This window comes from Rhinatrema bivittatum, chromosome 4 (genome assembly GCF_901001135.1).
Source record: "Rhinatrema bivittatum chromosome 4, aRhiBiv1.1, whole genome shotgun sequence".
Classification (NCBI taxonomy): domain Eukaryota; kingdom Metazoa; phylum Chordata; class Amphibia; order Gymnophiona; family Rhinatrematidae; genus Rhinatrema; species Rhinatrema bivittatum.
In genome coordinates this window covers 405,882,237-405,895,548 of record NC_042618.1, presented here as the reverse complement: position 1 = coordinate 405,895,548, position 13,312 = coordinate 405,882,237, and the positions used below count along the sequence as shown (strand labels likewise).

The window sequence follows — 13,312 nt, the reverse complement described above, 5'->3', positions numbered from 1 at the left end:
GTCCACGGCTATGGAACACATCTATTCCCTTTTTTCTCCCTCTAAAGCTGCCAGCAGTTCTCCCTGGTTCGTCTTCATTGTCCTTGAAGTCCTGGGTTAGTAAACCCTTACCTTCAGACAAAGTCCTATGTATATATCTTCTGACACATTTCCAAATATGCCTGACATCACACCGGAACCTCGTCATATTCAAAGTTTGTGGAACAGGTGGGAACACAGCTTAGAGCCTGATTTTCAAAAGTGCCTGTATACTTAGATCTGAGCTCTATCTGTATATATATATATATATATATATATATATATATGCTTTACATATGTAACTCTATTGAACTTTCACTTGTTACCATCAAAGTCCCTTCCATGGAACTCTTTGTATCCCATCAGATATTGGATGCCCCTTTAGATCCAGTGGCTCTCCCATTCTACAACATTCTGAACTGTTCACCAATAATAAAATAGAAACACCCATCTCTGACATTCCTACAGCTACAAAGCTGAATCTCAGTTGTAGAGTTCCAATTTCCCAGGGTTTGCGGTCATCCTACCTGAATAAGGCTCCTAGACTTTCTTAGCAAAGAGTTCTTCTGAAGCTCCATATTTCCTACCCGTATCTCTAAGCACCGGTTCTATGTGGCCTAATATCCTAGCAACCGTATTCAACATCAGAGGGGTTTTTCCTGCAGTCTGTGGGAGACGGGGTTTTATTGCCCATAACTGCTTTTGAAGTCAGAAGGGTGAGTTTGTCACCTTCTCAGTTCTGTTTATGAACTTTTCAACTCTTTTTTTTTTTTTTTCCACCTGTCATCTTCAACTGGAGCTCGGTGTATGATGTGGCCAAGGGCAAATAGCATCCAATTTAATTTTGATGAGAAGACACTGGATGTACTTAGTCACTCTGATAAATAAAGTAACAGAATGTAATAGTCCAACCCTATCATGGATCCCCAAGCACATTCTACACTTACCAACGGTCATGCTGTCCCAGGAGTCAATTCTGGGTATTCTAGCAATACCACCTACCGTCTCTTTCAACCCAATATTGGCAACCATCTCTGGCCACACTCTGGCAGCAGGAAGGCCACCAGTCTAAGGCAACAGAAAAAGCTGGCACAAGCCCAGGCCGATTTTTCATCCCTCCGAACTCTGTTCTGCAGTGGGACAGGATCCAAATCTTTTTTTTTTTTTTTTTTTTTTTTTTTGAAACGTGGTGTCAGATAGACAAGGACCTAGAGGTCCTCCGAATCGTGGGGTCTGGATGATATTACCATTGCTCCTGGCTGCCATCCCCTCCACACGTTTCGAATTTTACTCCATATTTATCTCAGTTGATGCAGTCTCACCATGAAGCACAAACACTTCTTCATCATCCATTGATAACACCAGTCTCTGTGCCCCTGCTTAGACAAGATTTCTACTCCCCGTATTTCTAATCCCCAGTATCTCATGATGATTGAAGCCATTTTTCTGGAAGTGAAGCCCTTTAATGAAAAGTCTGCTTCATTAGGGATTCAGAAGGTATTCCCTCAGAAGGCGTTTCCCTTCCATAGAAAAAAAAGATGATAATTTCGGAAGGGATTTACACTCTCAGGCTAACTGATCTAAAAGCTCATATACCCATCCATTTTTCACATTGCTGTTGCCTTTGCTTATAGGTGGATTCTTCCCACTACCAGTACAGGGTAGTCCCATTTGCCTTTTCGGCGGCTCTGAGAGTCTTTACCTAATGCCTTGTGGTGGTAGATGCATGCTTCTGTTGCCAAGGGATTCATGGTTCTTTCCTGTACTTGAATGACTGGCTTATGTTGTCTTTCCCTATGCGAGGTGGCCTGTTTTTTCTATAAAATTTGAACTTTCTGGTCAATCTCCAAATGTCACATCTAGTATTGGCTGGACTAATGACATCCATTGAACCATGGATAGACTAGCTGCAGGAAAGAGTTTTTGACAATGAATCAAGCGTCTGAGGTAATATCGCTCATTCTCAAAGTTCAATGACAGCTGGAGCGATTGTCATTATGTCAGGACAAATGGTAGCAGCGATATGGTCCCACTGACTTCCCTTTATCTACATTATCTATGTGCAATCGTTTTTCCCGAATTAGGCAATGTCAACGAAATTGCCTAATTCGGAATGGTTCCGGAGAACCGAAAATTTTTCTGAAATTTCATGAACATTTTTTTTTTAGTTGGTGCGCGCTAACCTGAAAATCCGGAACCACAGGAAAAACGAAATTCCCGCGGGGGGGGGCCTTGAAACGAAGCCGAACACGAAATTTTTACCCGAAGCACATTTCTATTATCTATGTGTGGGTCTATGCTCTCACAGGGATCAGCTAGCCCAGTGATCTTCCACCATAGAACAGGTTTCCATGGCAAGAGTTTTCTCTAATGCAAAACCCCCTTATAATTCAGGATGGAGTGTTGTCTTTCGCTCTTTCTTACCAGATCTTGCTGGTGATGGCCACCACCTCGATAAGGAGAGACATTCACATGAGATCATTTTGATCTCAGGGCACCTGGTATTGTGAAGGGAGCCGCTGTGGAATCAGTCTGCTAACTTAGGGGTGATAACATATGTTATTCCCCAATTCACGCATCTCCTTTGAGGGAAGAGTATCTTAATTCAAAAGCCTAACAGGTTTCCCTGTTTTATATCAAGAAGTAGGAATGCACAGAATCTTAGATTCTCTGCAAGAAAGCATTGAAGAGGGAGGGGTGTGCATGTGGACATTGACCCATCCTACCAACCTCCTGGAATATTCAACATGCTGGAGGATCACTTCAGCAAACTGTTCCACCACACGAGTGATCCTTTTGACAATCATCAACCATCCTTTTAGGCGATTAGGGACCAGTTTGACTGGTTGGCATTGATACGGTGCAGGAAACTAGATTGTGTTCTTATTTCTACCCAGCATTCTCACTGGTTTAGGGGCGTTTTTTTCTTCTCTATAGGAGCGACAAGCCTCATCAACTTTTTTCACCTCTTCTGCTGATTTCTAAGTCAGTGCAACTTTGGCTGCACAACCGTCTCCTTACTTCTTATAGCTTCAGCATGACCCAGACAGCTATAATTGTATATCTCGGATGACTTGCCAACTATGCCCCTATATACCTGGGGACACACCCTCCATTAACCGATTTGATTTGCATATAATGTAAGAAGATCGGTATAGAAAAACCATAAATAAATAAATAAATTAATTAATTAATTAACTTAAAATGAAAGAAGGCTCTTATCTAGTCCTTCCATACCTCACACTGCTGGTTCGGGTGATAAACACTCAGTACTTTCTCATGGATTGGGTATTCCAAAGGGACAAACTTTTTTTTTGTGAGCCAAACACTTGTCCCTCTCTGGTTGGGGGCCTGCCACACTGCCGATGGAAGTATATTTCACTATCTTAGCAACTTCTGTGTTCAAGTACACTCAAAATCTTTCTCTGCTCATTCACTGATATCTGGCTTTGTGAGACTTGTGCCACATCTACCCTTGGTGCAACTATCTCCCTTTCCAGGTGACTTGAATATTGCCCTTTTTCAACACAGGGGGCCCTTTTTTCGTTTTTTCTCAAAAGAATTTTCTTCAGTTTTGACATGGAAAGTGGCGGTCTTCACAGCGGTTACCTCAGTTGCAAGAATCTGTGAACTTCATGCTAATGCCCGCTTTAAGCTATGCATACAATCCTTTTCAGTGATCGGGTGGCTCTTCCCGCTCAACCAAAAATGTTCAACTGCAGGTTGTCTCAACTTTCCATATCAATTTGGGTTGTCGACCTTTCTTCTGGGATCTAGTGTCCAAAAAAGAGGAAAACTCCTTCAGACCTTAGGTTATAGTGATGACTTCAACCAGTATAAGATAAGAACTTGCTCGTGTTGCCAGGCTTATCCTTAATTGGTCACTTGCAGCACCAATGGACTTGACATTTTATTTTATTTATTTATTTAACTTCTTTTACTATACCGATACTCAAGACCAGGTCTTATCGTACTGGCTTACAATAGAACAGGGGGAAACCAATTAACATCTAGGTAGAAGGTAAAGTTACATTAAACAGGGAGCGTAAAACATGGGAGATGGAAGACAGGGCAGAATTTAAACTATAACTGAAGAGTGATAAATATAATCAACAATAAATTAGTAATACATAAACAGTGATTTATCCTAGGCGGTTATTAACATGGTATGTCCAATGGGAAGAAAATGACATCAAAGTCATTTTCCATACGTTGTCCACCATCTTAACGGAATGTGTTCAGTTCGGCCCCATTTTAGCAGGATTGTGGCTAACAGACAGTTCACCCTTTTCAACTCAGAGCTCAGGCTTCGCAAGTGTTAGGGTTTTGTATGTCTGTGGGCCCTTGGGCCAATGGGAGTGATGGTACCACCCATAGGGAGGAGCCTTGTGAGTCTCACCATCAGGAGGCGAGGTCTCAGCAGGCTTCAGACACCACTGTGGAATAGAGTCTTTATTAGAGAGGGACTGCCCGAGAAGAGGGCAGGGCAGAGACAAGCACAATGTTCATGAGATGGGGTAGACCATTACCTCCTAGTAGATTTGTGAGATGGGGTAGACCATTACCTCCTAGTAGTAATCCGGTAATGGTCCACAGAGCGGGGTACACCGATAAGGTCCTCTCGTACAGATGGCTTGGTAGTGGCCTGCAGTGCAGGGTACACCAGCAGGGTTCCTCAAGTAGATCAGGGATGGTAGTGGCCTGCAGCACGGGGTATGCCAGAGGATTCCCACAGATGATGGTATGGAGGAGGTCCACAGGATGAGGTGCTCATAGGAGGTCCTATGAAGGTGAATGTGGTAGTGGCCTGCAGCGCGGGGTACACCGGAGGTAGGAAGTAATCCAAGGATTCAGAGTACTCACAGCAAGGTGCATTCCAGCAGTAGTCCTGGAATGCTGGGTAGAGTGATAGCCCAAGGCAGAAGGTCCGTCCGAGGAGCGGATAGCCAGAGACAAGGAAGGGCCCTCCGAGGAGCGGGTACCCAGAGGGTGTCTCGCTAGAGTAGGAGCTGGAACGGAAGTCCGTATCGTGAGGTGCGGAATCAGCAATGAGGGAACTCGTTGCCAAGTCGTCAGTGGTCAGGTTCAGTCGGCTTAAGTATCCGGGAGTGGAGACGTCATCAGCGGGGGATGCTGATGACGTCCTGACACAGGTCAGGTTAAGCAGTGCTTAACCTGACCTGTGTGCGCGCGCACGCGCCTATGTGATCACAGAGTCAAGATGGCGGTCAGCAGCGCCCACGCCGTCCCGGGAACGCCAGGTGGGTCGGCGGTAGCTGGCAGAGGCTGCCACTTTCCCCAGTGGAGTCACTGAAGAGAAGAGAGAGGTGAGCAGATGTGGTCGCAGCCATCTGCGATGACTGGCATAACATGCAGGGTTCATCTTAGGGTAATACCTATTGAGTATGTTTGCAAAGCTACACCTTGATCACATGTATACTCATACGTTCTCATTCTCCAGTTTTTTTCTGTCCTTTATTTCCTGGCTACTCTAGCCCCCAAGTTCATTCTCCCTGTTATTTGTATCTGCGCCTCGGCCTTCCTGTTATATGGTTTTTGTTCAGTTAACCCCAGTTTGATGTAAACCGGCCTGATATGAAGCTTGTCATGAAGTTCAGTATAGAAAAATGGTAAATAAATAAAATCAATTCACACCTTTATGATCCATTTCTGTCTCTACATCTGCTCAAGGATAGACAGTACCTACATCAGTTATACGTGATGGGGCCGTGTGGTAGTTTACTATCCCTGAAGGGGCCCGGGTTGCTAACTAAGTAAATGCTTCTCTGGGACTCCCGACAGATCTCATCTAATTCAGCCCTGCTTATCGATGGAAAATAGCAAGTTAATTTTGCTATTTTATAACATGTATACAGTAATCGTGTTTTCCATACATAGCAGGATGAATTAGACATGAGATGCCCACCTGCCTCCCTGGGGAGTTGACTACCTAGAGATATATATATGGATAGGATATTAGCTTTGTGATGTAGACTGAGGAGGCACTTGAGGCAACGGCTGCATGGGAACTCCTGCACATGCTGTAGTAGTAATAGCTTGGAGAGACAAGTCCGTTCAGTGCCTACGGATGACATCACTCACAGATCATGTCTAATTCATGCTGCTATCTACAGAAAACACTGTTTTATGGTAAGCAGACTTGCTTTTCATGACTTTAAATGTAATTCTTCCAAACACTAGAGAGATTTAAGATTCTCATAAAAACTTGACTTAAAAACTTTTTAAATTTATTTTTCTGGAATTCTTATGTTGTAGAACACAGACATATCAAGTTAGAAACTGAAATATGTTTGCTAGATGGAACAGTTGTAACCACCTCACGGAATTTATATTTTGCATGGTTTTAGGACATCTACCAACTTACCAGTGATAATGAATTTAGGCACTGCCTCACCCCTCAGAGAAACTTGGCTGCTCCCTGCCGCTCAAAGAAAATGCTATATTTAATATTAAACAGTGAATTTTAATAGTTTCATAATACATTTTTGTGCTTTAATGAATGGTATCTTCACTATTTCTCCACCTCCATTTAAATTTACCTCCCCATGGTCAAAATTTCTGAATTCAGCACTGATCTGGAGATTTATACCATGCCAGAGTATGAAGAGATTACTGAATTTTTGTTTTGTCCTACTTTATATGCTTGCATACATTTTTTATTTTTTTATTTTTGACAATATACACAGTGCTTCAGAGAATAAACAGTATATTATTTACATTTTTATAATACAACAATCATGCTGATTGATCTACAATACAGTATAACTTGAAATATTTTAAAGAAATGCAAATGTTAAGAATTGCAAAACTTTGCTGAATTAATCTTCAGAGTTCGATATGTTAAAATATCTGTTAAATATCTAATGGACTAGAATCTGTTTATAATAGAAATACTACATTTTCACTTTAATGTGAAAGGTTTCTGATTGTACAGCAATGTTCATTCTCGCCAGTCTTTTTTTTCTTAGTCATTTGAAAATGAGGAGTATATAAATATTCAGAGCTGATTTCTGCCCTGTCTAATCATGTTTTTTTAATTATTATTAAATTTCAGGCTTGTGAAAAGGATTCACAGTGTGGAGGAGGCATGTGCTGTGCCGTTAGTCTCTGGATTCAGAGCGTGCGGATCTGTAAACCAATGAGCATTGTCGGTGAAGAGTGTCATCCTTTGAGTCATAAAGTTAGTGGTAACACCAACTCTTGGTACTATTTAGACTGACAGAAAAGAATTAAATCAGACTATATACTTTGTCATGAGTCAAACAACATACAGATCATAGCTGGGTACAACTATAAAACAGTATTAACTGTAGTTTGAACATCTCACTTTACAATTGCTAGATATCATAGACTGAATCTATTAGAGATGTGAATCGGAACCGGAATCTGTTCGGATTCCGGTTCCGATTCACATGTGGGTTTTTTTACATCGGGCCCGATAGCAGTTTTGTTTATCAGCTGCGCCCGAGCCGATAAACAAAAAACCCACCCGACCCTTTAAAACTAACCCCTTAGCTGCCCCCAAAAACGTTTTACAGGTACCTGGTGGTCCAGTGGGGGTCCCGAGAGCGATCTCCCGCTCCGGTCCATCCTCCCGCTCCCAGGCCATCAGCTGCCACTAATCAAAATGGCGCCGATGGCCCTTTGCCCTTACCATGTGACAGGGTATCCGTGCCATTGGCCGGACCCTGTCACATGGTAGGAGCACTGGATGGTCGGTGCCATCTTGTGCTCCTACCATGTGACAGGGGCTGACCAATGGCACCGGTAGCCCTTGTGACATAGTAAGGGCAAAGGCTATCGGCACCATTTTGAATACTGGCAGCCGATGGTCCGAATGCAGGAGGTCGCTCCCGGACCCCCACTGGACTTTTGGCAAGTCTTGTGGGGATCAGGAGGGTCCCCCAAGACTTGCCAAAAGCCCCTGGTGGTCCAGCGGGGGTCCGGGAATGATCTCCTGCACTCAGGCCATCGGCTGCCAGTAATCAAAATGGCGCCAATAGCCTTTGCCCTTACTGTGTCACAGGGGCTACCGGTGCCATTGGTCAGCCCCTGTCACATGGTAGGAGCACAAGATGGCGCCGGCCATCCAGTGCTCCTACCATGTCACATGGTAAGGGCAAAGGGCCATCGGCGCCATTTTGATTAGTGGCAGCTGATGGCCCGGGAGTGGGAGGATGGCTCAGAGCAGGAGATCGCTCTTGGGACCCCCACTGGACCACCAGGTACAGGTAAAAAGTTTTTGGGGGCGTCGGGAGGGTGGGGGAAGCTAAGGGGTTAGTTTTAAAGGGTCGGGGTGGGTTAGGGGTTATTTTTGTGTGCCTTTTTCCCGCCCTCCCCCAAAACGATAAGGGAACCCCCACGATCAATATCGTGGGGTTTTCCTATCGTTTTGGGGGAGCTCCCGATTTCTGACGATTTTGAAAATATCGACAATATTTTCAATCGTCCGAAGCCCGATTCACATCCCTAGAATCTATATTATTTTGAGTTCTGCTTGATAATTGTCAAATATTTTTGCAAGTTCCTGGACCCTTTTGGTTCAGACCACATCAGAAAAATAGAAACCATAAAAATGGGTGACATATTTACAGTTGGCTATGCCACAATAAATTAAAGCTCAACCTACATAAGAAAATTGCGGGGAGGGGGAGACCCAATCTTCTCGTGGCCTCAGGTGACTCTCTCAATGGGATAGATCTTCCCTTTAGCCCATAGCCTGGGCTCATATTAGACTCGAAGCTAACTTGTGAGCTTCAGGTCCAGGTTGTAACTAAAACTACACCACCTCTGACCTTTCTTAGACAACCCTGCTTTTGCCACAGTCATTCAGGTCTGTGTGATCTCCTGCTTTGACTGCTACACTTCCTGTCTACATCAGGATCCCAATAAAACTAGCCCAGCATCTACAACTCAAGGAGAATGCTACAGCTCAAATGAGTTTGAGTCCTAAGACGTCTGAGAGGATCATGCCCATTTTAACATTCCCTATACGGGCTCCCAATAGTTCAATGAACAAGTAGTTTAAAATTTTGTTTATGGGTTTTAAAGCCTTCAATGGCTGCACTCCGCTCTTACTTAAATCACCATCTGACTCTCTACATACCTTCCTGCTCTCTGAAGTCACTATCACAAGCGTTACCAATGGTACCACCAGTTAAGCAATATCTCACTTGTATCAGGGAGAGAACCTTCTCACCTATGGTTTCAGAACTGTGAAATTCCCTACTTTTCAATACCAGACTAGCAATGAACACAGTATTTTTCAGAAAACCACTAAAAACGTGGATTTTTGAAACTGCCTTCTCAACTCGAGACGCAACTTAAGATATATGGGTCTCTGAAGAATGCTGTTTTCTGAACCTCAAACACATTTATAATTTGGCTATAAAACAATGTTTCTTAAGGTTTTATGCTGCTAACACCCTACACCTCACTAGATGTATATCTCCAATTTTCTAATCCAGTTGATACCCACCCTAATTTCAAATATATCCATGCATCTGTGAACACTACTCTATGTGCCTTACTTAAAGCAAACCCTATTTATGCTACAGTCCCATACTGTGTTATATATTTCTGTTCTGTTGTAACACACTTTGAGCTCTCTCTTGATAGAAAAGTGGGAAATAACGATAATCATCGTATTCTTATTAGAGTGTGACTCCATGCTCTATCCTGACTTGGCGCACTTTTCAAATAAAACAAGCACTATTAGGGACAGTGTCTGCCAATGTTTTCTTTATACTGTGGCATCTTCCAGTTGTCCTCATGTTTTATCTATACTCTTGGAAAAGCAAAGTTTTTTTTTAGAAAATGTGTGGCTGAATGAGTGCTTCACTATTGCACCCGAACTTGCCACCAGAGATTCCTTTTCCTCCCTTCTTCCTGGTGCTTGAAAATCTTACCTCACACCAATTTAAGAAACATAGAAATGATGGCAGAAAAAGACCAAATGGTGCATCCAGTCTGCCCAGTAAGCTTATGGTAATATCTGCTGTGCCGTGTAGGTTGCCCCATGCTTATCTGTTTCCCAGACCATAAAAGTCAGGGCCCTCGTTGGTTGCTATTTGAATCCAATTCTCTGTTATGCATTGCTGTTGAAGCAGAGAGCAGTGTTTGAATTGCATCAAAGTATCAGTCTTAATGGTTGAGGGTAGTAACCGCCGAATCAGCAAGTTATCCCCATACTTGTTTCCCCAGACTGTAAAAGTTGGGGCCCTCGGTTGCTGAATGAATCCAATTCCCCCTTCTCCCCTGCCATTGAAGCAGAGAGCAATTTGGTATGGTACATTGCAAAAAGATTCAGCCTTCTATTTGCATTTAGCAGTAACTATTGTCATTGATTTAAGATAAAGGTCACAAAGGCATTCTTTCAAATACTAAACATTTACATTCATTCATTTAGGTGTTACAGCACATATACCGTGCAGTGTCTTATGCACCTAACCATGTCTGTTTATGTTTTTTAACTTGGCCTTTTTCTGTTAATGACGGGTTCTGTGTAACAGGAAAGCAAGACGCATAAGATGAAGAAAGTGATTGAAAGTTACCAAATTGGCAGGTTCTCAGCACTCTACATTGTCTATCACAATGCCTTTCTTGGCAGTTTATCTGTGACTCCTGCCTTTCACCAGTTTGGCTACCCCCAAGCCTGAACACCTGACCTGAAGCCTATTGCTGCAACCACTTCCACTCCACATCATTACCTGATCTCTAATGTGGCCCACCAAGGCCCAATTCATCCCCCTACCACTGACGCATCTGTAGCCACCACTGAAGCGATGAACAGCATGTGCAATGCCCCTGGGGCTTCCAGTCCAGGCCCCCCACTCCACCTCAGCTCTCCAGTTTGCTGTGGAATATGTCTTCATTGTGCAGCTGGCATCACCTTGCCACTAGGGCCAACCTGGGCAGACTCTGGTCCTTCACAGCTGCTCTTCCACTGGATTTCACTGCCACTATGACTTAAATTTAAAAAAAACAAAAACCAAAAGGCTAGCAGAGCAGCCGCAGATACCTCCATGAGAAGCAGTCAATCCCCTTCTCATCATTTAGTATGATAAAAATTACAAATACTGTACATACATATAAAGAGCCACTGAGGAATGAGTGGAGGGGGACAGAAAGGACTGGAGATTGAGTGGAAAGAAAGAGACATAAAACTGGGAATTGAGCAGACACACTCAAACCTAAATTCCCCCCTTGGCTTTGGTTCCCTTTTTATGACACAAATAGAAGCTCAGTGGGAAGAACATCTTTGGAAATTGTGTGTGTGCTCAAAGGAGTGCTCCTTTCCAATATTTAAACACTTACATATCCATTATCCCCCTACAATAATCAACTTGGTATTAATATTATAGCTTTAGAATAATTTATTTCTATAGCTATGTCTTACTTTCATTGCATTTCAGTGTCATTTCCCATATTTTGCTAAGAAATGTTAAAGGTACTTAGCAGATTCAAGTGCATATAAATGGTCAGAAATAAGAAGCATGTCCTTTGCTGTGGAATAGGCATTCTCTCTAAAAGAATGTCATTTTAGAATAGATAGGTCTTGTCATTTTTGCATTAATTAATAGATGATTCTGGAAAACATTTTCGGAAGCTATATGTATTCAACATCTATCCCAATATAAGGTCAGATTCAAGCAGAGAATTATTTTTATTAAGTGGTCAAGCTTCTTATGCTTTCCTTACTCAAAACATAGATATATAAAGGGAATTTAGAATTTCAGTGTAGTTTTCATGCAGGTATTTTGATGGGAAGGTCGGTGACTTAAAATTATAAAATTAAGAAGAATATAAGAACATAAGAAAATGCCATACTGGGTCAGACCAAGGGTTCATCAAGCCCAGCATCCTGTTTCCAACAGTGGCCAATCCAGGCCAAAAGAACCTGGCAAGTACCCAAAAAACTAAGTCTATTCCATGTTACCATTGCTAATGGCAGTGGCTATTCTCTAAGTGAACTTAATAGCAGGTAATGGACTTCTCCTCCAAGAACTTATCCAATCCTTTTTTAAACACAGCTATACTAACTGCACTAACCACATCCTCTGGCAACAAATTCCAGAGTTTAATTGTGCATTGAGTAAAGAACTTTCTCCGATTAGTTTTAAATGTGCCCCATGCTAACTTCATGGAGTGCCCCCTAGTCTTTCTACTATCCGAAAGAGTAAATAACCGATTCACATCTACCCGTTCTAGACCTCTCATGATTTTAAACACCTCTATCATATCCCCCCTCAGTCGTCTCTTCTCCAAGCTGAAAAGTCCTAACCTCTTTAGTCTTTCCTCATAGGGAAGTTGTTCCATTCCCCTTATCATTTTGGTAGCCCTTCTCTGTATCTTCTCCATCACAATTATATCTTTTTTGAGATGCGGCGACCAGAATTGTACACAGTATTCAAGGTGCGGTCTCACCATGGAGCGATACAGAGACATTATGACATTTTCCGTTTTATTCACCATTCCCTTTCTAATAATTCTCAACATTCTGTTTGCTTTTTTGACTGCTGCAGCACACTGAACCGATGATTTCAATGTGTTATCCACTATGACACCTAGATCTCTTTATTGGGTTGTAGCACCTAATATGGAACCCAACATTGTGTAATTATAGCATGGGTTATTTTTCCCTATATGCATCACCTTGCACTTATCCACATTAAATTTCATCTGCCATTTGGATGCCCAATTTTCCAGTCTCACAAGGTCTTCCTGCAATTTATGGTGTCCATAGCATGGTACAACAATAATATAGTACACTATCACTTTTTTTTATTTATTTTATTTATTTATTTATTTATTTTATTTATTGTGTTTTTTTCTATACCGGCATTCACGGTTGGTCGTATCATGTCGGTTTACATATAACAAGGGGTGAGCAATACATTATAACGTAACGTACAGAACTATAACCTGTGAGTATACATTAGAAATTAGAAATTATAACAAGTGCACAGAAGAAGAAGTTACAATAAAACAGGGATGATTCTAACTGGGAGTAGAAGAAAAAAGAAGATAGATGTTTAACAAAAGTGGTAGAACGTTGTAGTAGCAACGTTATTTCTTACCCTACTACCTAGATATACCCTGTGATCGTTAGTCTCCCTGTTTTAAACATCATCATCAGTATTCTTTCTTTACCTGCTTACCATTGTATAATGCCCAAAAGGGATTACAACATAAAATCAGACATAGCACCATATAAAATACAATAAAGATTACAATCCATGAATACATCAAATTAAACATCAAAACATAAATA

General features: G+C 42.1%; 1 protein-coding gene across 1 annotated transcript in view; it reads left to right on the top strand.

Moving 5' to 3' along the window:
- The window catches only part of PROK2 (prokineticin 2), a 46,793-nt gene that overhangs the window by 14,451 nt on the left and 19,030 nt on the right, over nucleotides 1–13,312 (top strand). The window contains exon 2 of the mRNA XM_029597604.1: nucleotides 7,094–7,219. Coding sequence (XP_029453464.1) covers nucleotides 7,094–7,219 — 126 coding nt within the window. The remainder of the gene's footprint in view (nucleotides 1–7,093; nucleotides 7,220–13,312) is intronic.